This window comes from Carcharhinus amblyrhynchos, unplaced genomic scaffold (assembly GCF_965287045.1).
Source record: "Carcharhinus amblyrhynchos unplaced genomic scaffold, sCarAmb.v2.hapA chromosome_329, whole genome shotgun sequence".
NCBI classification, from domain to species: Eukaryota; Metazoa; Chordata; class Chondrichthyes; order Carcharhiniformes; family Carcharhinidae; genus Carcharhinus; species Carcharhinus amblyrhynchos.
The window spans coordinates 77,304-100,936 of NW_027650069.1; the positions used below are offsets into that span (position 1 = coordinate 77,304).

At 44.0% G+C, this 23,633-nt stretch overlaps 2 protein-coding genes across 2 annotated transcripts in view; one reads left to right on the forward strand and one right to left on the reverse strand.

Annotated features, from left to right (window-relative positions):
• The first annotated feature begins 72 nt into the window (after positions 1–72).
• LOC145339109 (transcription factor HES-7.1-A-like) overlaps positions 73–23,633 on the forward strand; it is a 98,629-nt gene continuing 75,068 nt past the window's right edge. Inside the window, exon 1 of the mRNA XM_080183547.1 lies at positions 73–214. The gene's annotated coding sequence lies outside the window, so the exon portion shown is untranslated. The remainder of the gene's footprint in view (positions 215–23,633) is intronic.
• LOC145339111 (ceramide-1-phosphate transfer protein-like) lies at positions 5,949–23,299 on the reverse strand. Its single transcript, XM_080183550.1, has 4 exons — positions 23,048–23,299; positions 15,928–15,998; positions 11,727–11,890; positions 5,949–6,558 (listed from the first exon to the last, which is right to left on the reverse strand). The coding sequence occupies exons 1-4, from the start codon at positions 23,148–23,150 to the stop codon at positions 6,033–6,035; spliced, it is 864 nt and encodes a 287-aa protein (XP_080039676.1). The 5' UTR covers positions 23,151–23,299; the 3' UTR covers positions 5,949–6,032.

Sequence of the window (23,633 nt, forward strand, 5' to 3'; positions counted from 1 at the left end):
GACCGGGTGCCGCGGGGCTGGGCGGGAAGGCGGAGGACCGGGTACCGCGGGGCTGGGCGGGAAGGCGGAGGAGTTGAGTTAAAGCCTGTCATCCGAATGGAGAATTTTAAAGCGATTTAAAATATTAAAACATCCCAACTGCTGAAAAAAAAGTTTGATACTGAGGGATAAACACTGGAAATAGAAATTCGGAAAGGTCTCCGAGTATTTAAAGGTAGTTTCAGTTTCAATGCCTCTATTTGGGGATTGTTTCCCACCCTGTGGGGGAGGGGAGTGCTGTAGATGTTGTTTATATGGATTTCAGCAAAGACTTTGACAAAGTCCCACATGGGAGACTTATTAAGAAGGCAAATGCATATGGGATACAGGGTGATCAGACAAGGTGGAGTCATGATTGGCTTAGCGGTAGGGCTCAGTAAGAAGTGTCACCACACCAGGTTAAAGTCCAACAGGTTTATTTGGTAGCGAAAGCCGCGAGCTTTCAGAACGCTCGCTTCTCCTTCACCAGGTGAATGGGGAGTCCTGTTCACAAACAGGGAATATACAGGCACAAACTCAATTTACAAAATAATGTTTGGAATGTGAGCCTTTACAGGTAATTCAAGTCTTAAAAGGTGCAGACAATGTGAGTGGAGAGAGGGTTAAGCACAGATTATAGAGATGTATGTTGTCTCCAGCCGGGACAGTTGGTGAGATTTTGCAAGCCCAGGCAAGTCGTGGGGGTTACAGATAGTGTGACGTAAACCCAAGATCCCGGTTGAGGCCGTCCTTGCGTGCGGAACTTGGCTATCTGTCTCTGCTCAGTGACTCTGCGCTGTTGTCTGGCATGAAGGCTGCCTTGGAGAACGCTTACCCGAAGATCAGAGGCCAAATGCCTGTGACCACTGATGTTTTCCCCAACAGGAAGAGAACACTCTTAATAGGAGACAGGGTAGTGACTGGAGGCCAGTGACCAGTGGCGTACCACAGAGATCTGGGCTGAGCCCCCTATTGTTCGTAATGACATAGTTGACTATGTGGGAGGGTTAGGATCAGTATGTTTGCCGACATAACAAAGATTAACCGGGTGGTTAATAGTGAGGTTGAGGGTCTTGGGTTACAGAAAGAGATAGACGAGATGGGCAGATGGAATTTAACCCTGAAAAGTGTGAGGTGACACCCTTTGGAAGGAGTAATTTGACGAGGAAGTATACTATGAAAGGTCTGACACTGGGAAGTTTTGCAGAACAAAGGGACCTGGGCATGATTGTCCATAGGTCTCTGAAGGTGGAAAGGCAGGTTAATAGGGTGGTGAAAAAGGCATATGGCACAGTCACCCTTATCAATCAGGGTATAGATTACAAAAGCAGGGAAGTAATGTTAGAATTGTATAGAACTTTGGTGAGGCCACAGCTGGAGTACTTTATGCAGTTCTGGTCGCCATCGCCACATTATCGGAAGGATGTGATTACACTGGAGGGAGTGCAGAGGAGATTCACCAGGATGCTGCCTGGAATGGAAAATTTAAGTTATTTATGAAAATAGGTTGGATAGGCTTGGGTTGTTTTTGTTGGAGCAAAAAAGATTGAGGGGTGACCTGATTGAGGCGTATAAGGTTATGAGGCATATGAACAGAGTGGATAAGGAGTAGCTGTTCTCCTTAAAGGGTCAGTCACGAGGGGGTATCTGTTCAAGGTGAGGGTCAGGATGTAATGATGGAATGTGAGGGAAAACCATTTTCACCAGAGGGTGGTGATGGTCTGGAATGTGCTGCCTGGGAACTGATAGAGACAAGTTGCCTCACATCCTTTAAAATTTTAAATACCTGAACGTGCACTTGGTACTTCATAACATTCAGGGCTATGCGTCAAGATCCGATAAATGGGGTTAGGTAGGAGGTCGGGTGTTTCTCGCATGTCAGTGCAGACTTGATGGGCCACTCTATGATACTGTGATTCAAAGATCAGTATAGGGCAGGTAGAGGAACTGTTCCCAGTGGGGAATGAAATCGAGACAGATTTCAAATCAAAACAGAATTCTGTGGTGTTGAAAATCTGATATAAAAACAAAACAAGCTGGGAAAACCCAGCAAGGTACTGGTGAAACCACATCAGGACTACTGTGAGCAGTATTGGTCCCCTTATTTAAGAAATATATTATTTTATGGGAGGCAGTTCAGAAAAGGTTCATGAGGATATTGCTAACCAACTCCATGGCTGACTGCTGTTGGATTGTGACTTTGTTTTATAGAATATTTTAAGGTGTAATCTTAAGCTACAGTATTACATTTTTAATCTTTATTTGTAAGGAATAAAGGGAACTCTATAGATTTCTGCCCACCCCCACCCCCACGGCATGTTTGGTAGCAGAATCTTGCTATCCCACCAATATCAATGTGTTTTCCGTGATTCTCATCCTTTACATAGGGGTCACCATCAGCAAAACTGGATGATCCTGCAGCAGGATGGAGCGATAATTTTAACCAGTGTAGCACTCTTGAGTCCAACGTGACTCTGGTAAAGCTGGAACAGGGGAGAAATGTGATGGATTTTATTCTGTGAGAAAAACATTGAGGGGCAGGTGGATCAAAAGGAAAAGGTTAGAGGGCAGCAGAGATTACAAATAAAAAAACCATGGAAGGGGAGTGGTGACGACCATATAAGGATAAGAGCTTTGGTCCAGAATAGGTCTTAATAGTAGAAAAAGAGTCGGTGCTGTCTGAAAGCAAAGAGGAGAAAGCAAGACACTGACTGGTACTTGTCGGGGAGGGACCAAAAATTTAAATAGAGGACAGAGGTCATGGTCTGAAGTTGTTGAACTGAATGTTGAATCCAGAAGTCTGTAAATTGACTCATCAAAAGATGAGGCTTCACTGGACAATTGCAGAGAAGATTGTACCACACTCCTCTGACTGTGTGGCCAAATTCCCCTCCGATTCAATTTTCAAGTTTGCTGACGATACCACCATAGTGGATCAAACAATGAAGAGAGAGAGTACAGGAATGCAACAGAGAATCTGGTGAACTGGTGTGATGACAATAATTTCTCCATCAATGTCAACAAAACGGAGGAGATTGTCATCGACTGCAAGAAGCGTAAAGGAGAACGTGCCCCTGTCTACATCAATGGGGATGAAGCACAAAGGGTCGAGAGCTTCAAGTTTTTAGCTATCCAGGTCACCAACAACTAACCTGGTCCTCCCATGCTGGCACTATAGATAAGAAAGCCCACCAATGCCTCTACTTTCTCAGAAGACTAAGGAAATTTGGCATGTCAGTTCTGATTATCTGCAACTTTTACAGATGCACCATAGAAAGCATTCTTTCTGGTTGTATCACAGCTTGGTCTGGGCTCCTGCTCTGACCAAGATCACAAGGAACTACAAAAGGTTGTGAATGTAGCCCAATCCATCACACAAACCAGCCTCCCATCCATTGACTCCATCTACACTTCCCGTTGCCTCAGCAAAGCAGCCAGTATAATTAAGGACCCCACACACCCCGGACATTCTGTCTTCCACCTTCTTCCATCGGGAAAAAGATACAAAGGTCTGAGGTCACATACAAACTGACTCAAGAACAGCTTCTTCCCTGCTGCTGTCAGACTTTTGAATGGATCTATCTTGCATTAAGTTGATCTTTCTCTACACCCTAGCTATGACTGTAACACCACATTCTGCGCACTCTCCTTTCCTCTGTGAATGGAATGTTTTGTCGCTCAAGAAATGAGCGACAAAACATACAAGAAATGTATCCCAGTACATATGATAATAATAAATCATCTCAAAGGTAACTAGAAGATTTATTGTCATTTGCAAAGAACCAATAGCATGAGGAAAATTTTTTTCATGCAGCAAGTGGTAACAATCTGGAATGAAGGTACTGTCTGAGACTGTGTTGGAGTCCAGTTTGACCAACTGTCCAGAAAACATGAAACACATTGGCATAGGGTCCCAGCAGGTGAGCAAGGGTTCAGGCAAACTTACGCCATAGGAAAACGGGTGTCACACATACAGCCCAGAACAGGGGCAGTAGGCTCAATTGCAAGACCGTTCTGTAAAACCTGGAATGGTTGGTCAGCCAGATGCTGACAGAAAGTGGCTTGGAGGAACTTGCAGATGGTGGTGTTCCCAAATATCTGTTCTCCTTCTAAATGGTAGAGGTCACAGGTTTGGATGCTGTCAGAGGAACATTGGTGAGTTCCTGCATCTTGTAGATGGTGTGCACGGCTGCCACTGTGCGATGGCGATGGAGGGAATTAATAATTAAAGTGGACCGAAGGGGCATCAGGTGGGCTGCTTGGCATTGTATGGTGTCATCTCCTTTTGAATATTGTTGGAGCTGCACCCTTCCAGGCAAATGGAGAGAATTCCATTAAAGTCCTGACTTGTTCCTTGCAAATGGTTACGGAGTTTGGGGAGTTAGGAGATGAATTACTCTCTGCAGAATTCACAACATGCTGTGTTAGCCACAGTATTTTTGTGTCTGGGTCTAGTTCAATATCTGGTTAAAGCTTAAAGGGGTTGGGATGATTTGATCTGGTTGGAAGTCACCATTTCCATGGAGTATGAATATTACTTGCCACTTCTCAGCCCAAGCCTGAATGTTATCCATGTCTTGTTATATGCGAGCATGGGCTACCTCAGTATCTGAGGAACTGTAAATGCTACTGAAAGTGTGAAATCTTCAGCGAATATCCCCATTTCTGTTTGCATGCTGGAGGGAAGACTCTTCATAAAGAAGCTGCAAATGTGCAGAGCTGTAATTTAACACAGGAATTTTTGCAGTGATGTCTTAAGGCTGAGAAGGTTGGCCTATGAACCAAAACCAGCTTCTCCCTTTGTGCTCGCTGTGATAAAAATCAGTGGCATGTTTGCATCATTCCTATTAATTGTATAAAAGCGAATTTCTGCGGATGCTGGAATTGAAAACCATTAACTGCCATTTCAGTTGGGCTCTCTGATGCAGTACTCCAAACAAAAGCTACCTTTATGTCTGGGCAGTCAATCAGCTCTGGAATAAAGGCTTTTCATCCATCTTTATTATTTCTAAGCAGGTGGCACTTTATAGTGCTGCCAGTGACACCCCCCATCACATTTTCTTTCCGGTAGTGATTTGATACAACTGACTGAATTGCTAATTGCCGAAAGCAGTGCTATTTGATGCAAGGTCCAGCAGTTTAGTCATGTGTTTATAATATATAAAACAATGGTGAGTTAGCAATGGAAAACCAGTAAATAAAATGATTTTGTTTTAGAAACAAATTGAGTTTCATTAAGAGGGAGGCAGTGACACAATGGTATTGTCACTGGACTAGTAACTTAGGGACCCAGGCAATATGTGGGGACCATGGTTCGAATCTCACCGTGGCAGGTGGTGAAATTTGAATTCAGTAAAGAACTGGAATTAAAAGTTTAATGATGACCATGAAACCATTGTCGATCATCATAAAAACTCATCTGGTTCACTAACTGTCCTTTAGGGAAGGAAATCTGCCATCCTCACCTGGCCTGGCCTACATGTGACTCCAGACCCACAACAATGTGGTTTACTCTCAGATGCCCTCTGAAGTGGAGGACAATTGGGGAAGGGCAGTAAATGCTGTCCCAGCCAGTGATCCAGTCCATATCCCTGAAATGAATAAAAAAAACAATATCATTGGATCTTTCAGTCCCATGTAACTCACTCATGTCTTCCAGGAACATAGGCTCGACACTCTCTGTTTCGCAGCTGTGTATTCAGGTTAGGGTTATTGAATATTTTTCAGCTGTTGGTTCATTGTGTGAAAAGCAACCATTACATTCCTACCTTTCTACAACAGTCCTAATTAATCCCTTTGACACACAGCCATTGGCCCTCTAATATACAATGATTATAGTGATTGGCGATCTGATTTATGGTGATTACAGTGATTGCCCCTCTGATATACAGCGATCAGTGATTGCCCCTCTGATATACAGCGATCAGTGATTGCCCCTCTGATATATAATGGTTACAGTGATTCCTTTTCTGATGCCACATTGTATTCATCTGATTTGATGAAAGAATTTGGGCCTAAGGTAATTCAAGCATATTATGCTGTTCATACTTGTGTTGTGTAATATTATAAACTCTTTCCATCACACTCACTGCATTCCAGAGCTTGTTTTTCGTGTCCTTGTTGTCTTCCACACACAATAAGTGAAGGAAGTCAGTCCGTAGTGGAAGGGCCAGGAACGCAATCCCAGCAGCTCTTTGTACAAACCAACTATGGTGCTTGCTAAGAGACTGTTGGTAGGCATCAGCACAAATGGCAGACATTGACTCATTCTCAGAGTTGATCCTTAGCTTATCGAGAAAGAGTTGTAGCCACAGTAGTGCTCGGTGGAGACGCAGTAAAGTACGGCAGCCTGAGGCCAGGCGATCACTGGAAAACTCATTGAAATTAACCACATTGTTTGCCAATTCATAATCTATCATGGACTGCATTGAAATATATTCTTTCCCATGTATTCCTTGCTGATGTTGGATGATTATCTTCATCTTACTGCTGACCTCTTCAGATATAAATCCAAATAAAGTGCCAAGTGCATTGATGAATCTGAAAAAACAATGATCCAGAATGTGTTATAGGAACAATAGGTCTTGACCATCTTTGCAACAGGTCTCTGGAGCAAGGTTAGTGCCAAAATCTTTAGGTCAATCAATATCCTCAGCATAATGCTGGAATGTAGGCAGCAGATATTGCAATTCTCTTATTTACAAATTTCTTACTGAGAATAACTACTGCAAATATAGTCTTTCATTCTTTATCTGAGGTCCTGCACGGGGTTAGATTCAGAACAAAGCTCCCTCTACACTGTCCTTATCAAACACTCCCAGGACAGGTACAGCGCGGAGTTAGATACAGAGTAAAGCTCCCTCTACATTGTCCTCATCAAGCACTCCCAGGACAGGTACAACACGGGGTTAGATTCAGAACAAAGCTATCTCTACACTTTCCTTATCAAGCACTCCCAGGACAGGTACAGCACAGGGTTAGATACAGAGTAAAGCTCCCTCTACACTGTCCCCCATCAAACACTCCCAGGACAGGTACAGCACGGGGTTAGATACAGAGTAAAGCTCCAGCTACACTGTTCCCCATCAAACACTCCCAGGACAGGTACAACACGGGGTTAGATTCAGAATAAAGCTCCCTCTACACTGTTCCCCATCAAACACTCCCAGGACAGGTACAGCACGGGGTTACATTCAGAATAAAGCTCCCTCTACATTGTCCCTATCAAACACTCTTAGGACAGGTATGATGCAGGGTTAGATACAGAGTAAAGCTCCCTCTACACTGTCCCCATCAAACACTCCCAGGACAGGTACAGCATGGGGTTAGATACAGAGTAAAGCTCCCTCTACACTGTCCCCATCAAACACTTCCAAGACAGGTACAGCATGGGGTTCGATACAGAGTAAAGCTCCCTCTACACTGTCCCCCATCAAACACTCCCAGGACAGGTACAGCACGGGGTTAGATGTAGTGTAAAGCTCCCTCGACACTGTCCCCCCATCAAACACTCCCAGGACAGATACAGCACGGCGTTAGATGGATTGTAAAGCTCCCTCTACACTGTCCCCCCTATCAAACACTCCCAGGACAGGTACAGCATGGGGTTAGACACAGAGTAAAGCTCCCTCTACACTGTCCCCATCAAACACTCCCAGGACAGGTACAGCACAGGGTTAGATACAGAGTAAAGCTCCCTCTACACTGTCCCCCCATCAAACACTCCCAGGACAGGTACAGCACAGGGTTAGATACAGAGTAAAGCTCCCTCTACACTGTCCCCCCCATCAAACACCCCCAGGACAGGTACAGCACAGGGTTAGATACAGAGTAAAGCTCCCTCTACACTGTCCCCCCATCAAACACTCCCAGGACAGGTACAGCACGGGGTTAGATGTAGTGTAAAGCTCCCTCCATTCTGCTCCTCAATATGCTCAAATTCTGAGGTATCACTCATAAATAGCAACACTGATTCACGGAAAAACATAGAAACTAGAAGTAGGAGGAGGCCATTGTGTCCTTCGAGCCTGCTCCGTCATTCATAAGAACATAAGAAATAGGAGCAGGAGTAGGCCATCTAGCCCTTCGAGCTCAGTTCCACTTTCCCGCTTTCTCCCCATAACCCTGAATTCCCTTGCCTACCAAAATCCTATCTACCCGTGTCTTAAATATATCTAGCGAGGTAGCCTCCACCACTTCAACGGGCAGAGAATTCCAGAGATTCACCACCCTTTGAGTGAAGAAGTTCCTCCTCAACTCCGTTCTAAACTGCCCCCCCCCCTTATCTGAGGCTGTGCCCTCGAGTCCTGCTGTCCTTTCTGAGCGGGAAGAATCTCTCTACCTCTACCCTATCCATCCCCTTCATTATCTTAGATGTCTCTATAAGATCCCCCCTCATCCTTCTAAACTCCAACGAGCACAGCCCCAGTCTATTTAGTCTCTCTTCATAGTTCAACCCCCTCATCTCCGGTATCAGTCTAGTGAACCTCTTCTGCACTCCCTCCAAGGCCAAAATATCCTTGCGCAAGTGCGGCGACCAAAACTGCACACAGTACTCCAGCTGTGGCCTCACCAGTGCCCTGTACAGTTGCAGCAAGACCTCCCTACTTTTATATTCTGTCCCCCTCGCTATAAAGGCCAATATTCCATTCGCCTTCGTGATCACCTGCTGCACCTGCAGACTGGGCTTTTGCGACTCATTCATTATGATCATGGCTGATTATGATCATCCAAGTCAATAACCTTCCCCCCATATTCTTTAATTCATGTTCACGTGTAGTCTCTGTAAATCAATTTCCACAATATGTGTAAATTCACAGCGTTTTTAGTGTGGATCTGCCTGTGGAAGAATTCCACTTGTTACTTTGTATGTCAACCTCATCGAGGAAGCTTTGTCCTTTGGTATTAACTAATAAAACTATAGATAAGGTTTCTAGGTATCTTCAGTAGCACATTTGCGTAATCATTTGAAAAGCTCCCCCACATGAAGTGAAACTACTTTCAAATCATTTCGTGTCGATAATATTGTGTCCTCCACTCCACCCCCATCCAACCAATATATTCTCATTGACAGAAATCTGGCACTGGGTGGATTTAATTGGTCAACAAACTTGAGTTGCAGTTGACTGGACTATCCTTTGAGGTGGCTGGTAATGAACCAATTGATTGTTCTAAGAAATAGTTTGGTATTTCTTGGTGTCCAGTCATAACTTTGTAATTTGAACGTCATGTCACTTTCATGCCAGCAGAGGGCATTGAATTCCACAAGCAGTCCAATGGAGAAGAACATGGGTATGAAAGAGATCTTCCATTTCCTATCCGCTGATTCAATCCCTCTCCCCGTCTGGACGAGACACCTTGCAGCCTTCAATATCAATATTCACCTTGAGCTGAGCTTCCAATCCCAGAACCTCCCTGTTATTAAGACCACTGTAACCTCCATTACAATTCCCATCTCCACTTTTCTTCGACTGACCTGCTCCATAATCATCATCCATGCTGCTGTTGTATCAACCTGGTTCTTCTAATGCTTTCCTGACTGCTCCTCCCACTATCTATTCTGAATTAAGCTCAGTTCTGCTGAGTATATCTAACTTTCGCCATCCCATTCCCACAATCCCCTGTTCCTTGGCACAGCTATACATTCTAAATTCTTATAAGTTCATAAGATATAGAAGAAAAATTAAACCAGTCCACTCCACCATTCAATCCTGGCTGATAAGCTCCTCATCCTCATTTTCCTGCCTTTCCCCCATAACCCTGCAACCCATTCCCAATAGAAATTCTATCTAACTCCTCCTTAAATTTACTCACTGTCCCAGGATCCACCGCACTTTGGGGAAGCGAATTCCACAGATTCACAATCCTTTGGGAGAAGGAGTTTCTCCTCAGCTCTGTTTTAAATTTGCTGCCCCTATCCTGAGACTAAGATCCCTCATTCTAGAATGCCCCACAGGAGGGAATATCCACTCTACGTCTACTTTATCCGTATTTTTTATCATCAATTTGATCTCCCCTCATTCTTCTAAATTCCAGAGAGTATCACCCTAAACTGTTCAATCTCTCTTCATACAACAAACCCCTCATCTCTGGAATCAGTCTAGTGAACCTCCTCTGAGCTGCCTCCAAAGGCAGTGGAGATGGGAATTGTAATGGAGGTTACAGTGGTCTTAATAACAGGGAGGTCCTGGGATTGGAAGCTCAGCTCAAGGTGAATATTGATATTGAAGGCTGCAAGGTGTCTGGTCCAGACGGGGAGAGGGATTGAATCAGCGGATAGGAAATGGAAGATCTCTTTCATACCCATGTTCTTCTCCATTGGACTGCTTGTGGAATTCAATGCCCTCTGCTGGCATGAAAGTGCTTCTTTCCTCAAATACAGGGACCAAAACTGTGCACAATACTCCAGGTGCGGCCTCACCAATGCCTTGTATAGTTGCAACAATATTTCTTTATCTTCTATATTTTTCTTTAGCTTTAAATACCTTATTTATTATCTGCTGTACCTGTGACTCATTAATGAGGACACCTAGATTCCTCTGCACCAGAACACCCCAAAGTCTCTTCCCATTTAGATAATAAGTCACCTTCCCATTTTTGCAACCAAATGCATGACTTCACACATACCCCCCGTTAAACTCCATCTGCCATATTTTGGCCCACTCTCCTCATCTTTTGAGTTCAAATCTCTCTATGGCCTCACTCCTCCCTACCTCTGAAACTACCTACAAGTATCTGAGAATGTAATATTTCTCAACTCTAGCCCCTTAGAGGCTTAATCCGTTCTCCTTTTTTTCATCATCATTTTCTTAGCTTTAATGATCTGGGCCCAAAAATCTTTCATAAAGATTTTTTTTCCCCCATGATGGTGCCAAAGCGAGGCGACTTCTTGCAAACTGTGCCCAGCACACCTTCAAATTCTATCTTTTATTCTCATTCTATGCTTCTGAAATTTCATTCTAACTCTTTTAAACTCTCTAACAATGCTTTAATGCAATTTCTCTGGCACTGCACTCTCTCGTTTCCTTTTCTATGAACAGTATGTTTTGTCTGTATAACGCGCAAGAAACAATACTTTTCACTGTAAATACATGTGACAATAATAAATCAAATCAAAACTCTCTTAAAAGTGCTTTAAAATCTACAAGATTTTGGCTTTCTGTATTCTTTAACTCTATCGATTTTTGGCAAATCGGCTCGTGAGAAGTACTTCCTAACTTAAATGTATAGGCATTTTTTCTGATTTTACCTTTTGATTCAAAGTTCATCATCTCCACCCACATTTCGTGTGTTGCCACGACTGCTTCCCTCCATTTCCATGTACATAGCTGTTTATGTCATGTTCTACTGTCCTGGTTCTTACTGTTTGAGAATTAACATTTTTCAAGACCTCCTAGTTAGTCTCTCTGCCTCAGCCCTCTGCAAGATTTCAACTCATCCAAGAGCACAGATCTCCATGTAACAAGGTCTCATGTCCCTTCACACCTGTTCCCTTCAAGCTCCATTAGATTTCTTTGGTCCTTCATGCAAACTTCAAAGTATTTGTCTTTTGTCTTGTTCATAATATTTCGGTAATCTTCCTCTAACTGCAGGATTCTTGTCCCATTAACTCATGTAAATCTCCTAACCTTCTGGAATTCCCTAACAATTTACTGTTGCCTTGCCAACTGCATCTCTTGTCAAATGAAGAAATTTGAATATTTGCTTACTTTTGGAGTTCAGTCCATCCTTCAAGGTAGCTTTTAAGTAAAATATCTTCATTCTTTGTCACACAAGCCTGGAAAGCTGCTTGGACGTGTTTGATCTGGAACTTGCTACTGTCGCACTTGTCTCTTTTATCCACAGAATCCTCTGACTCTGAAACATCCGTGTGCTATTCCCATTCATCAAAGAATTCAAGATCAAGAAATCGCAATTAAAATGGAGTTAATTACCCTTTAAAGATCCTGCTTTGTGTTATCCATCACTATGTTCCTTTGCTCTCTCTCCTCATTTTGCTTCATGTACCCCTTAGGTAACTCACTCTTATAGATTTGTTCACATTGACATGGCTTGTCAGTGTACCCAGGTCACTTAGCCCTGTATCTAATAATGTAAACATAAAACTAATCACTTCATTTTATACAGCTTCCTTCATAATGCTGGGACATTCTCAAATGTCTTCCAGTCACATTAAAGGTGTAATTCTTTTGGAATGTAAGGAACCATAGCACCTAATCTGTGTACAGTAACTTCCTACAAACTGCAACAAGATAAATGACTACATTTACTTTTGTATGTTGGCCAAAATAATAACTTCTTTGCTTTTTGAAAAGTACCCTGGATTAGGGCAGAAAGATTTGACCAAATGTTTCATTAAAAATATAGGCAGGGGTTCTCCAGGATTTGTACTGAGACCTCAAACTTTCATCATTTATGTCAAGTAGGAAGTTGGTGAATATGTCAATAACCTGGATGAATGAATAGAATACGAGTATATCAAAGCTTGCTGAAGAATGTAAAGTAGGAAGGAGAGTAAGTTGTGTATATGGGAACAGTTGAAAAGGGACATTTGAAGAGGATGCATTCAACTATTCATAATGACGCATTACTGGCGATGGAGAACCAATGGGATTTGAGTCTCCAAGTATACAAAATGTAGCTAAAAAAGCTGAGTGAGTGAGTATTGGAATTTGTTTCAAGGGGGTTGGAATTGAAAGAATGCAGTCTGTGGGTTAGGAAGTTCAGGATCCAGTCACAGAGGGAGGGGTTGAGGCCCAGGCCACAGAGTGTGGAAATATGTTTTGTGGGACTAAGAGTGTTGAATGCTGAGCTGTAGTCAATAAATAGGAATCTGACATAGGTGACCTTGTTATCTAGGTGTTCCAGGGTTGAGTGCAGGGCCAGGGAGATGGCGTCTGCTGTGGACCTGTTGTGGCAGTAGGCAAACTGTAGTGGCTCCAGGTATTCTGGGAGGCTGGAATTGATTCGTGCCGTGTCTAACCTTCCGAAGCACTTCATAATGATGGAAGTCAGAGCCACTGGATGATAGTCATTGAGGCACGCTGCTTGGTTTTTCTTTGGTACCTGGATGATGTCATCTTCTTGAAGCAGATAGGGATCCCAGATTGTTGTAAAGAGAGGTTGTAATCAAGTGTGTCATATGTCTTTTTCACCACCCTATTAACCTGTGCCACCCTATTTTTCAACTGTGCTACAGTTGTATAGGGCTCAGTAAGACCACATCAGTAACCACTGTTCAATTCTGGATACCTTACCTCAGTTAGGAAACACTGGCCTTATGGGGATGTAGCACTGATTTTGCCAAAATTATATGGAAAGTTAACTTGTGAGAATAAATGCAGTTGATGTACTGTGCATGGATTTCAGCAAAACCTTTGACAAACTTCCACATGAGAGACTTTTTAAGAAGACAAATACACATGGAATACAGGGTGATCTGACAAGGTGGATTCATAATTGGCTTAGCGGTAGGAAACAGAGAGCTGCTTTAGTGACTGGGAGCCAGTGATCAATGGTGTACCGCAGGGATCCATACTGGGCTCCCTATTTGTAATTTATATAAATGACATAGATAACTATGTAGTCGGTAGGATCAGTAAGTTTGCCAATGACACAAAGATTGGCTAAGTGGTTAACAGTGAGATTGGGTATCTTGGGTTACAGGAAGAAAAAGACAAGATGGTCAAATGGGTGGATAAGTGACAGATGGAATTTAACCTTAAAGTGTGAGATGATACACTTTGGAAGGAGTAATTTGACAAGGAAGTATATTAAAGGTCTGACAAAGGGTAGTTCCAAAGAGCAAAGGGATCTTGGTGTGTTTGACAATAGATCTCTGAAGACAAAGGCAGGTTAATAGGGTGGTGAAAAAGACATATGACACACTTGATTACAACCTCTCTTTACAACAATCTGGGATCCCTATCTGCTTCAAGAAGATGACATCATCCAGGTACCAAAGAAAAACCAAGCAGCGTGCCTCAATGACTATCATCCAGTGGCTCTGACTTCCATCATTATGAAGTGCTTCGGAAGGTTAGACACGGCACGAATCAATTCCAGCCTCCCAGAATACCTGGAGCCACTACAGTTTGCCTACTGCCACAACAGGTCCACAGCAGACGCCATCTCCCTGGCCCTGCACTCAACCCTGGAACACCTAGATAACAAGGTCACCTATGTCAGATTCCTATTTATTGACTACAGCTCAGCATTCAACACTCTTAGTCCCACAAAACATATTTCCACACTCCGTGGCCTGGGCCTCAACTCCTCCCTCTGTGACTGGATCCTGAACTTCCTAACCCACAGACTGCATTCAGTAAGGATAGGCATCAACACCTGCACAATCGTCCCCAAGGCTGGGTTCTCAGCCCTCTACTATTTACACACCTATGACTGTGTGGCCAAATTCCCCTCCAATTCGACTTTCAAGTTTGCTGATGATACCACTGTGGTGGGTCTGATCACAAATAATGATGAGACAGAGTACAGGAAAGAGATAGAGAATCTGGTGAACTGGTTTGGCAACAATCATCTTACCCTCAATGTCAACAAAACGAAGGAGATTGTCATCAACTTCAGGAAGTGTAAAGGAGAACATGCCGCTGTCTAGATCAATGGGGATGAAGTGGAAAGGGTCGAGAGCTTCAAGTTTTTAGGTACCCAGGTCACCAACAACCTGTCCTGGTTCCCCCATGCTGACACTATAGTTAGGAAAGCTCAGAAGATTAAGGAAATTTGGCATATCAGCTACGACTCTCTCCAATTTTTACAGATGCCCCATAAAAAGCATTCTTTCTGGTTGTATCACAGCTTGGTATGGGCTCCTGCTCTGTCCAAGACCGCAATAAACTAAAAGTTGTGAATGTACCCCAATCCATCATGCAAACCAGCCTCCTATCCATTGACTGTGTCTACACTTCCCACTGCCTCAGCAAAGCAGCCAGCATAAGTAAGGACCCCACACACCCCGGACATTCTCTCTTCCACCTTCCGCCGAGAAAAAGATACAAAAGTCTGAGGTCCCGTACCGACCAACTCAAGAACAGCTTCTTCCCTGCTGCCATCAGACTTTTGAATTGACCTTGATCTTTCTCTACATTCTTGCTTTGACTGTAACACTACATTCTGCACTCTCTCCTTTCCTTCTCTATGAACCGTATGCTTTGTACAGCACGCAAGAAACAATACTTTTTTTTGTATGCTAATACATGTGACAATAAATCAAAAAGCAGAGAGGTCATGATGGAGTTGTACAGAACTTTGAGGTCACAGCTGGAGTACCGTGTGCAGTTCTGGTCACCACATTGTAGGAAGGACATGAACACACTGGAGGGGGTGCAGAGAAGATTCACCAGGATGCTGTCTGGGATGGAACATTTAAGGGAGGTTGGATAGGCTTGGGTTGTTTTCGTTGGAGCAGAGAAGACTGAGGGGTGGCCTGATTGAGGTGTTCAGGATTATGAAGGGCCTGGACAAGGAGGATAGGGAGCAGCTGTTCCCCTTAGTTGAAGGATCAGTTTACGAGGGGACACAAGTTAAAAGTGAGGGGTGGGAGGTTTATGGGGGATTTGCAGAAAATCTTTTTTACCCAGAGGGTGGTGAGGGTCTGGAATGTGCTGCCTGGGAGGGTGATGGAGGTGGGATGCCTCACTCCTTTATAAAGTATCTGGATAAGTACTTGGCATGCCATTAGTTGCAGTTAACTTTAGATTAACATAAATCTAGAGGCAGATTTTGGTGGTTCCCCACCAGAAGTTTTACCTTTGGGGCAGGGGTTCTGTAAAATTCCCTTTCTGCGTAAAGCAGCTTTTTCAACATTGCAGCATTTCCTCCGAATGCTACAAACAAACACATGCCTACATTGGGGCAGGAGTTTACCTTTAGCACGGTAAATGTTCTTACCTTGTTTAGGCGCTCCTCCTTTTCCCTGTTTTCAGTCCCTGATTCCTGGGCCTTTAACAGATAAAATTGGGCTGCAACAAATAATAAAATAGTGAAAATCATTGTATGCTGGTTTATAGCAGAGTTTGGATCTAACTGGTGTGAGGTGGGCACCACTTCATGTGGTGTAAACCATATAAACCCATCTCTGCTCAGCCAAATATTTCACCTCCTATTATGTTAACGTAGTGACTGTGTAATAAGTGGAATACCTTACCGGATACTTATTTATTCTTTAAAAAGGCCATTTTGATGAACAATGCCAGGTCAGCTTTCAATAAACTTTGATAGCAAATGATTAGCAACGAAGAGTCAAAGTGGGCAACTTTCTCATGTACAGAACAATTGTCGTCACCACACTTGTACTGCAGTGAGACCTGGACTGTATATCAGTGCCTCATAGCGCCAGGATGCTGCCTGGTATGGAAGGACTGGGTTATGAGGACAGATTGGGTAAATTGGGGCTGTTTTCCTTAGAAAGACGGAGATTGAGGGGGGATCTAGTAGAGGTGTATAAGATAATGAAGGGTATAGATAAACAGTGGCAGGCTTTTTCCTAGATTGGAGACAAATATCACGAGGGGCCACGGGCTTAAGGTGAGGGGGGGAGAGGTATAATTTGGATGCTAGAGGGAGGTTTTTCACATGGAGGGTTGTGGGGATATGGAATGCACTGCCAAGTAAGGTGGTGGAGGCAGGCATGCTGGACTTGTTTAAGGTTTACTTAGATAGACACATGAGCGAAATAGGGATGGAGGGATATAGGAGACTGTTTTAAGTAAGGATCAGAGCCTCAGGACGTTCCTGGAAATCAACTGTTACACGTGTTGATGTTTTTCTCTTTTACTCCACAGATGCATCGGTCCACCTTGTTGTCTAACGAGGGGCATACACACGGTGGGTCGTGCGTGGGCTGCTCTTGGATGTTTCGAGAGTAGCCTCGTACTTTGCGTCGTTTGTGTACGCTTAAAACTGGACCAGCAGATGGGCACCGCGACAGCTCAGTGACTATCACTGTTTGCTGTGCAGTTACATGGATTTGGGCCAGTGTCTGTGGGAGTTTGTGCATTCTCCCCATGGGTGCGTGGGTTTCCTCCGGGTGCTCCGGTTTCCCCCCACACCCCAAAGATGCGCCCTTAGGTTGATTGGTGTAACAAATTGTCCCTAAATTATTCTCCCCTCAATCTGGTTTCCAATGGGGGTACCATAAGCATAGACACGGGTCAAGGGTGGAGGAGGAAAAGCACATTGTTAAGATGGCGGCGCGGGCTCGTGCTGTGTTGTTCTTTGTTCAATTCCAGCCTCAGGTCACTGTCAGTGGGTGCTCTGGCAAAGATGTGCAGGGTAACGGGATTAGCAGGGTAAATACACAGGGTTAAGGGATAGGCTGGGTAGGATGCTCTGTCAGAGTGTAGTGTGGACTCGATGAGCTGAATGGCTGCCTTCTGCACTGTAGGGATTCTATGACTAATGAATTCTAGGGTCCAATAGCAGGCAAAACATGGGCACTGATTGGATTGATGGCTTCAGATCCAGTTGTAATTACAAAGAACAAAACCAGCCTGGGAAACAGGCCCTTCGGCCCAACGAGCCCGCGCCGCCATCTCAACACCACCAGTCCCCCTCTCCACCCACGACCCCTGTCTAATGTTTTATGGCCATCCAGATTGAGGGAAACTGATTTAGGGACAATTTATTCCTGCCAATCAGCCTAACAGCACATCTTTGGGGTGTGGGAGGAAACCGGAGCACCCGGAGAAAACCCACGCAAGCACGGGGAGAATGTGCAAACTCCCACAGACACCGGCCCAAATCCATGTGTCTGCACAGCAATCAGTGATAGTCACTGAGCTGTCGTCTTGCCCAGTATCTGGTCCAGTTTAGGGACACACTAACGACATGAAGCACTAGGCCAATCTCGAACACCAAGAGCAGCCCCAGTATGACTCATCGCCCGTATGCCCCTTGTTGGACACGAGGTGGACCGACTTAAAACCTGTGAATACCTCTCCTTCGTGAATACCGACGCAAAGTATTCATTCAGGATCCCCCCCATTCCCTCTGCCTCTAAGCACAATTCCCCACGTCTGTCCCTGAGAGGACCGATTTTACCCCTAGCCACCCTTTTGTTCTTAAGATAGGAGTAAAATGCCTTTGGATTCTCCTTAACCCTACCTGCCAAAGCCATCTCATGCCCCCTCTTTGCTCTCCTAACTCTCCATTTGAGATCCCTCCTACTCTCTCTGTAGTCCCCCAGCGCTCTCTCCATTCCCAGCTGCTTAGACCTGACATACGCCTCTCGTTTCTTCCTAACCAGGTCTTCTATATCTCTAGTAATCCACGGTTCCCTAATCCTACCTTTCCCATCCTTTCTCCTAACCGGCACATGCCTTTCCTGCACCCTTTGCAGTTTTCCCTTGAAAGACTCCCACATGCCTAACGTGGTCTTGCCTTCCAACAGCCTATCCCAGTCTGTATCCCTAAGCTCCTGCCTAATCTGGCTGTATCTAGCCTTCCCCCAATTTAGCACCCTCCCCTTAGGACAGCTCTTGTCTTTTTCCATTCGTATCCTAAAGTAGACGGAGTTGTGGTCACTATTAGCCACATGTTCGCCTACTGCAACCTCAACCACCTGACCCGGCTCATTTCCCAGAACTAAATCCAGTATCGCCCCCTCTCTAGTCGGGCTATCTACATACTGTTGCAAGGATCCTTCCAATACACATCTTACGAATTCCTCCCCATCAGACCCCCCAGCTCTAGGCACCTTCCAATCCACCCCAGGGAGATTAAAATCTCCCACTACAACAACCCTGTTCTTCCTACACTTATCCAAAATGTCCCTACATATACCCTCTTCCACTGCCCACGGGCTATCGGGCGGCCTATAGTACACTCCTAGCATAGTAATGGCCCCCTTCCTATTCCTCAACTCCACCCACAGAGACTAAATTTCCAACCCCTCCATGTTATCCTCCCTCTGCACCGCTGTGATCCGCTCCCTAACTAACAGCGCCACTCCCCCTCCTCTTTTCAACCCTCCTCTATCACGCCTAAAACACTTATACTCTGGAATATTTAGCTGCCAGTCCTGCCCCTCCTTTAACCACGTCTCTGTCACTGCCTCCACATCTAAATGCCTCACGAACATCAAGGCCCTAAGTTCATCCGACTTTCCCGTCACACTCCTCGCATTAAAACAGATGCACCTAAGACCCTCAGGCCCTCTCGGATCCTCCTTCTCCTGGGGGATTTTCCTATCAACTAGACTTACCCTGACCTCCAACTCACTCCCAGTGCCTGAGCTGTCTCTCTCCTCCCCACCCCCCCTCCATACTAGTTTAAACCCTGCCGAAACACTCCAGCCAGCCTCCCAGCTAAAATATGTGTCCCCTTCCCATTTAAGTGTTCCCTATCCCTCTTATACAAGTGCCCTTCCTTTGCAAAGACTTCCCAATGGTCAACAAAACTAAACCCCTCTGTCCTGCACCAATCCCTCAGCCACGCATTCAGCTGCAGGATCTCATTATTCTTATCCCTGCTATTACTGGGCACTGGCAGCAGCCCAGAGATCGCCACCCTGGAGGCCCTACACTTCAGTCTGGCTCCCAACTCCCTGAACTGTGTACGTATTTCCCCCCTGCTCTTCCTTCCTATGTCCCTCTCTCCTACATGTATAATTACATCCGCCTGGGTGAAGTGGGTCTTATTCTCTTCGCTGGAATGCCATCAATATCCTATTCATATAATAAATGACAAGGAGTGGAGAAGTCTATCCAGTTAGGGGAAGTGAAAAATTCCTCAATGGATCAGAAGATAACCGGAAAGGCGTATTTTACAATGAAGGAAGAGCTAGCAGTGTTGATCAGTCAAGGCCCAGTCAGGAAACCAAATGGGAACTGGCAGTGCAATGACGTAGAAGAAGGGCAGCGCACTGAGAGACTGGATTTGATGTAACGGTTCAGAAAAGGGATTTTCAGATTCTTGTTGTCTCTGTTCCCTCTTTTGTATGTCTCGAATGTTGGCCAAATAGTGAAACCAAAGTTATGACAGATTTGCTTGGATGCTATTTGATCCGTGGGTAAGTAAAGTGCTGCTTAACATGTGCATACCATGTTTATTGCACGTAGCCCATAGTATCTGTGCTCAGTAGGTGTATATGACTCTTATAAATATATAACTGGTCAGGCCTTAGAGACTGGGTAACAGCTAATCTCACAGACATAATCTCTGCAGCAAAATATTGAATCTTAGAAACAGCTGTTGATCCAGTTAATAATCATAAACAAATCGCCAACTATGGAGTTACTGCCTTCATGGAAGTACAGCTGTTGTGTGTAGAAACCTATTGGATCAATTGTGATGTGCAGGACCAAGGAGAGATGTTCTGGGGAAACCAAGCTTTTGCTGAAAATTTTTTTGTTCATTCTACAGGATTTAGGCCTCACTGGCTGTGTCATTTATTACCTGTCCCTAACTGCCCTCCATTTCAGAGAGCAGCTAACCGTCAACCACATTGGCTATGAGTCTGGAGTCACATGTAGGCCAGACCTGGTAAGGACAGCAGATTTTCTTCCCTAAAGGGAAGCAGATGGGTTTTTGCAAAAATCGACTGGTTTCGTGGTCATTATTAGATTTTTAATTCCATATTTTTATTGAGTTCAAATTTTACCATTTGCTGTGATAGGATTTGAACCCAGGTCCCCAGATTTTACTCTGGGACTCAGGATTTATAGAATTTCTATAGTGCAGGAGGAGACCATTCAGATCATTGAGTTTGCACCAATTCTCTTAGCCAGGGCCACTATGGTGTTAATGTACCTTTTTAAGTAGGTTTTTTTAATCATGATCTCTGCAGCTTTCAGTCAGTGTGTCTCATGCTCACAGTCTGAAGTCATGTCATTGGTGGGAGAAGAAATAAAACTGTGGGCAGGTCAGGTAAAAGGGTTGTTTTCAGTTTCAGTTCTGAGCTACAGTTGAGATTTAGAAGGGACAGCAAGCTAAACAAAGTGTTCTCCCTATTTTCCTGTTGTTTTGAAAATTCTGTCGGTTAGCTCAAAACAAGCTCTTGTTTTCTTAAAGGGTGAAAATCTGCTGTTCTTAGGGTTGGACCAGGGTATCTGTGGTGTTTTGGGAAGCTCTCTGGTTTTTAGATTCTTTGGAGTGAATTCAGAGAATTGCAGACTTCAACCAAGGGACTCAAATTTCCATTATCATGTGAGGAGTAGTCTGTGCTGTATTGAAGCTGTTTTAAAAGATTTTTGTTGTCTATGGGTTTAGGTTTTAATTGGAGCACATTAGAAATATTCATTAAGAGTTATATAGCAGTTGCTTTGTTTTTTGTTTGTAATTGATAAATGTTGTTAATTTTCTTACTGTATTCTTAAACTTTGTTTGATAAAAGTTCCCTAGTGGGTCTTTTGAATCAAACATGAAGCGAAACATCTCATGCTTTTCCTAGCCAAATTCAAGATGCAAAACTTATAATTGAGGTGGTCTTCATTTGGAGTTTCTAGCTGAACCATAACACCCACCCATCGCCCTATCCCCATAACCTCACTTATTTACCCCGCTAATCCTCTAGCTGCACCTCTTTGGATACTAAGGGATAATTTAACATGGCTAAAACATCGAACCCGCATATTTTTGGATTGTGGGAGGAAGCTAGAGCACCTGTAGTAAACCTATGCAGAAATAGGGAGAACGTGCAAACTCCACATGGGCAGTCAACGAAGGCCGGAATCAAACCTGGGTCCCTGGCGCTGTGAGGCAGCAGTGCTAACCCACTGTGTCACCGTGCCGCTGGGATTGAACCCGGGTCCCTGGCACTGTGAGACAGCAGCGCTAACCTGCTGTGACGAAGGATCATCCAAACTTGAAACGTTGGCTCTGTTCTCTATCCACAGATGCTGTCAGACCTGCTGAGATTTTCTGTCTTTGTTTTAGATTCTGGCATCTGCAGTATTTTGCTTTGATCTTAGTGCTAACCATTTACTAATTCAGTGACATTCCTACTAGAAAATGTTTAGGTTGCATGCTTTAACTAACAAGACATCAACCAGTGTTTGCTATAACAGTGGACTGAAGAATATGTCATCTCTTGTCACAACTGAGTATTTCCAACGAATAAAATTAAATGTTTGTATCAACAGGTAATGTGCAGCATGACAGCAGGCAGGCCAGGTAGTGCGTTGTTACTTCATTATAGAAATCAATCTAATACTTCTCTTTTCAAGTAAACACAATGAAAGGAGTTCTCTGGAAAAACATTTTTCTACTAACTGAAATTCTGCCCATAATTCAAACCCCATTGTGGATACAATATTTCAAAACTGCTGAGGGCCACAAACTCTACTTGTTATCTGACTCTTCAGCATACATTTCCATTGAGTACAATGAGTCAAAAACAGAAAAATCAACATCCCTTCCCCTGGATCACTGAATGTGCTCAATCAGTGCTTCCCTCGGATGCCCCAGTGGGACCCTTCTCACCGCCCCCCTCACACTCTCACATTCCCCTCCCCTGCCCATCCCCCTCACATTTCACCCCCCCCTCACCCCCACTCTCCTCCACCCCCTCCCCAGAGCCCCAAAAAGGAGATGGGAAATTATCTGTCTCAGTCTTGACACCTAACCAGAATGCTGTTAATTTGATCACTAGATCTAACAAATCCTAGCTCCAACACCTCAAACACTACTGAGAACTCTATTTCTAACCGTATCTCTAGTGCTAGCTTACTGACTGATTAATCTCGTCCTAAATTCAACCGGTTATTGTTTGACTGGAAAACATGTTTAATTTACTTTACACATGCTAATTACTCCTACAGTCCTGTCTTATTCCTCTGCTTCCAGATACATTCCCAGTGATGTTATTGTTGGGGGGGGAGCGGTATTACCCTGTAATTTGATACACTAATCCAGAATATCAGGGCTGGGGGTCACCAGATATTTCATTACCCAATCAAATCAGTATTGCTTTTCTGCTTTTATCTGTGCCCCTCACCAACATTGAGTTGAGTGGAAGGTGGAACTTAAACAGGTGACATTTAACATCGACTTTGATCATCTTTCTACTTACGGAGTTTAAATCTTGTTAAATAGATCAGTAGGAGGAGGCCTAGTACAAATGGCAGGAACCTGACGGTCCTTCCTCCATTGCACATCAATCCCTCTGTGTTCATTGTGTGGAGATTTCTCGAAGATATCAGGTTTGCAGAGTTAATGCACTGTCAGGCCGTGTTCCATCTTTCTCACTGGTTGCGAACAGAGTTCTCATTGACAGCGTTCAGACTGAAGCTTTTGTTTCATCTTGTTTAATCAGTGCTGGACATGTCACTGCAAACAAAAAGGTTCCAAAGTACAATTTCTCTCCGAGCACTCGCACTCGAATTTTAAAAGGGAAATGTGTGTCTGTAGTATTAAATACTTACGGTTAATTCTGTCGAGAACCCCACTGTAGGTAGACAGTGTTACTCAGTATTAGAGGCTGCTGTTTTTTATGTAAGTAAACTAATACAATCCTTACGTTAATAAAAGCAAATATGGTAGATGGACACATCTGAACTAAACACTTTTGGAAAACTTTCATATTGGACTTGAAACTTAAATGATAGATCAGCAGATATTCAATTTAAAAAAAAACCCCAGAATTAAGAATCTACTGA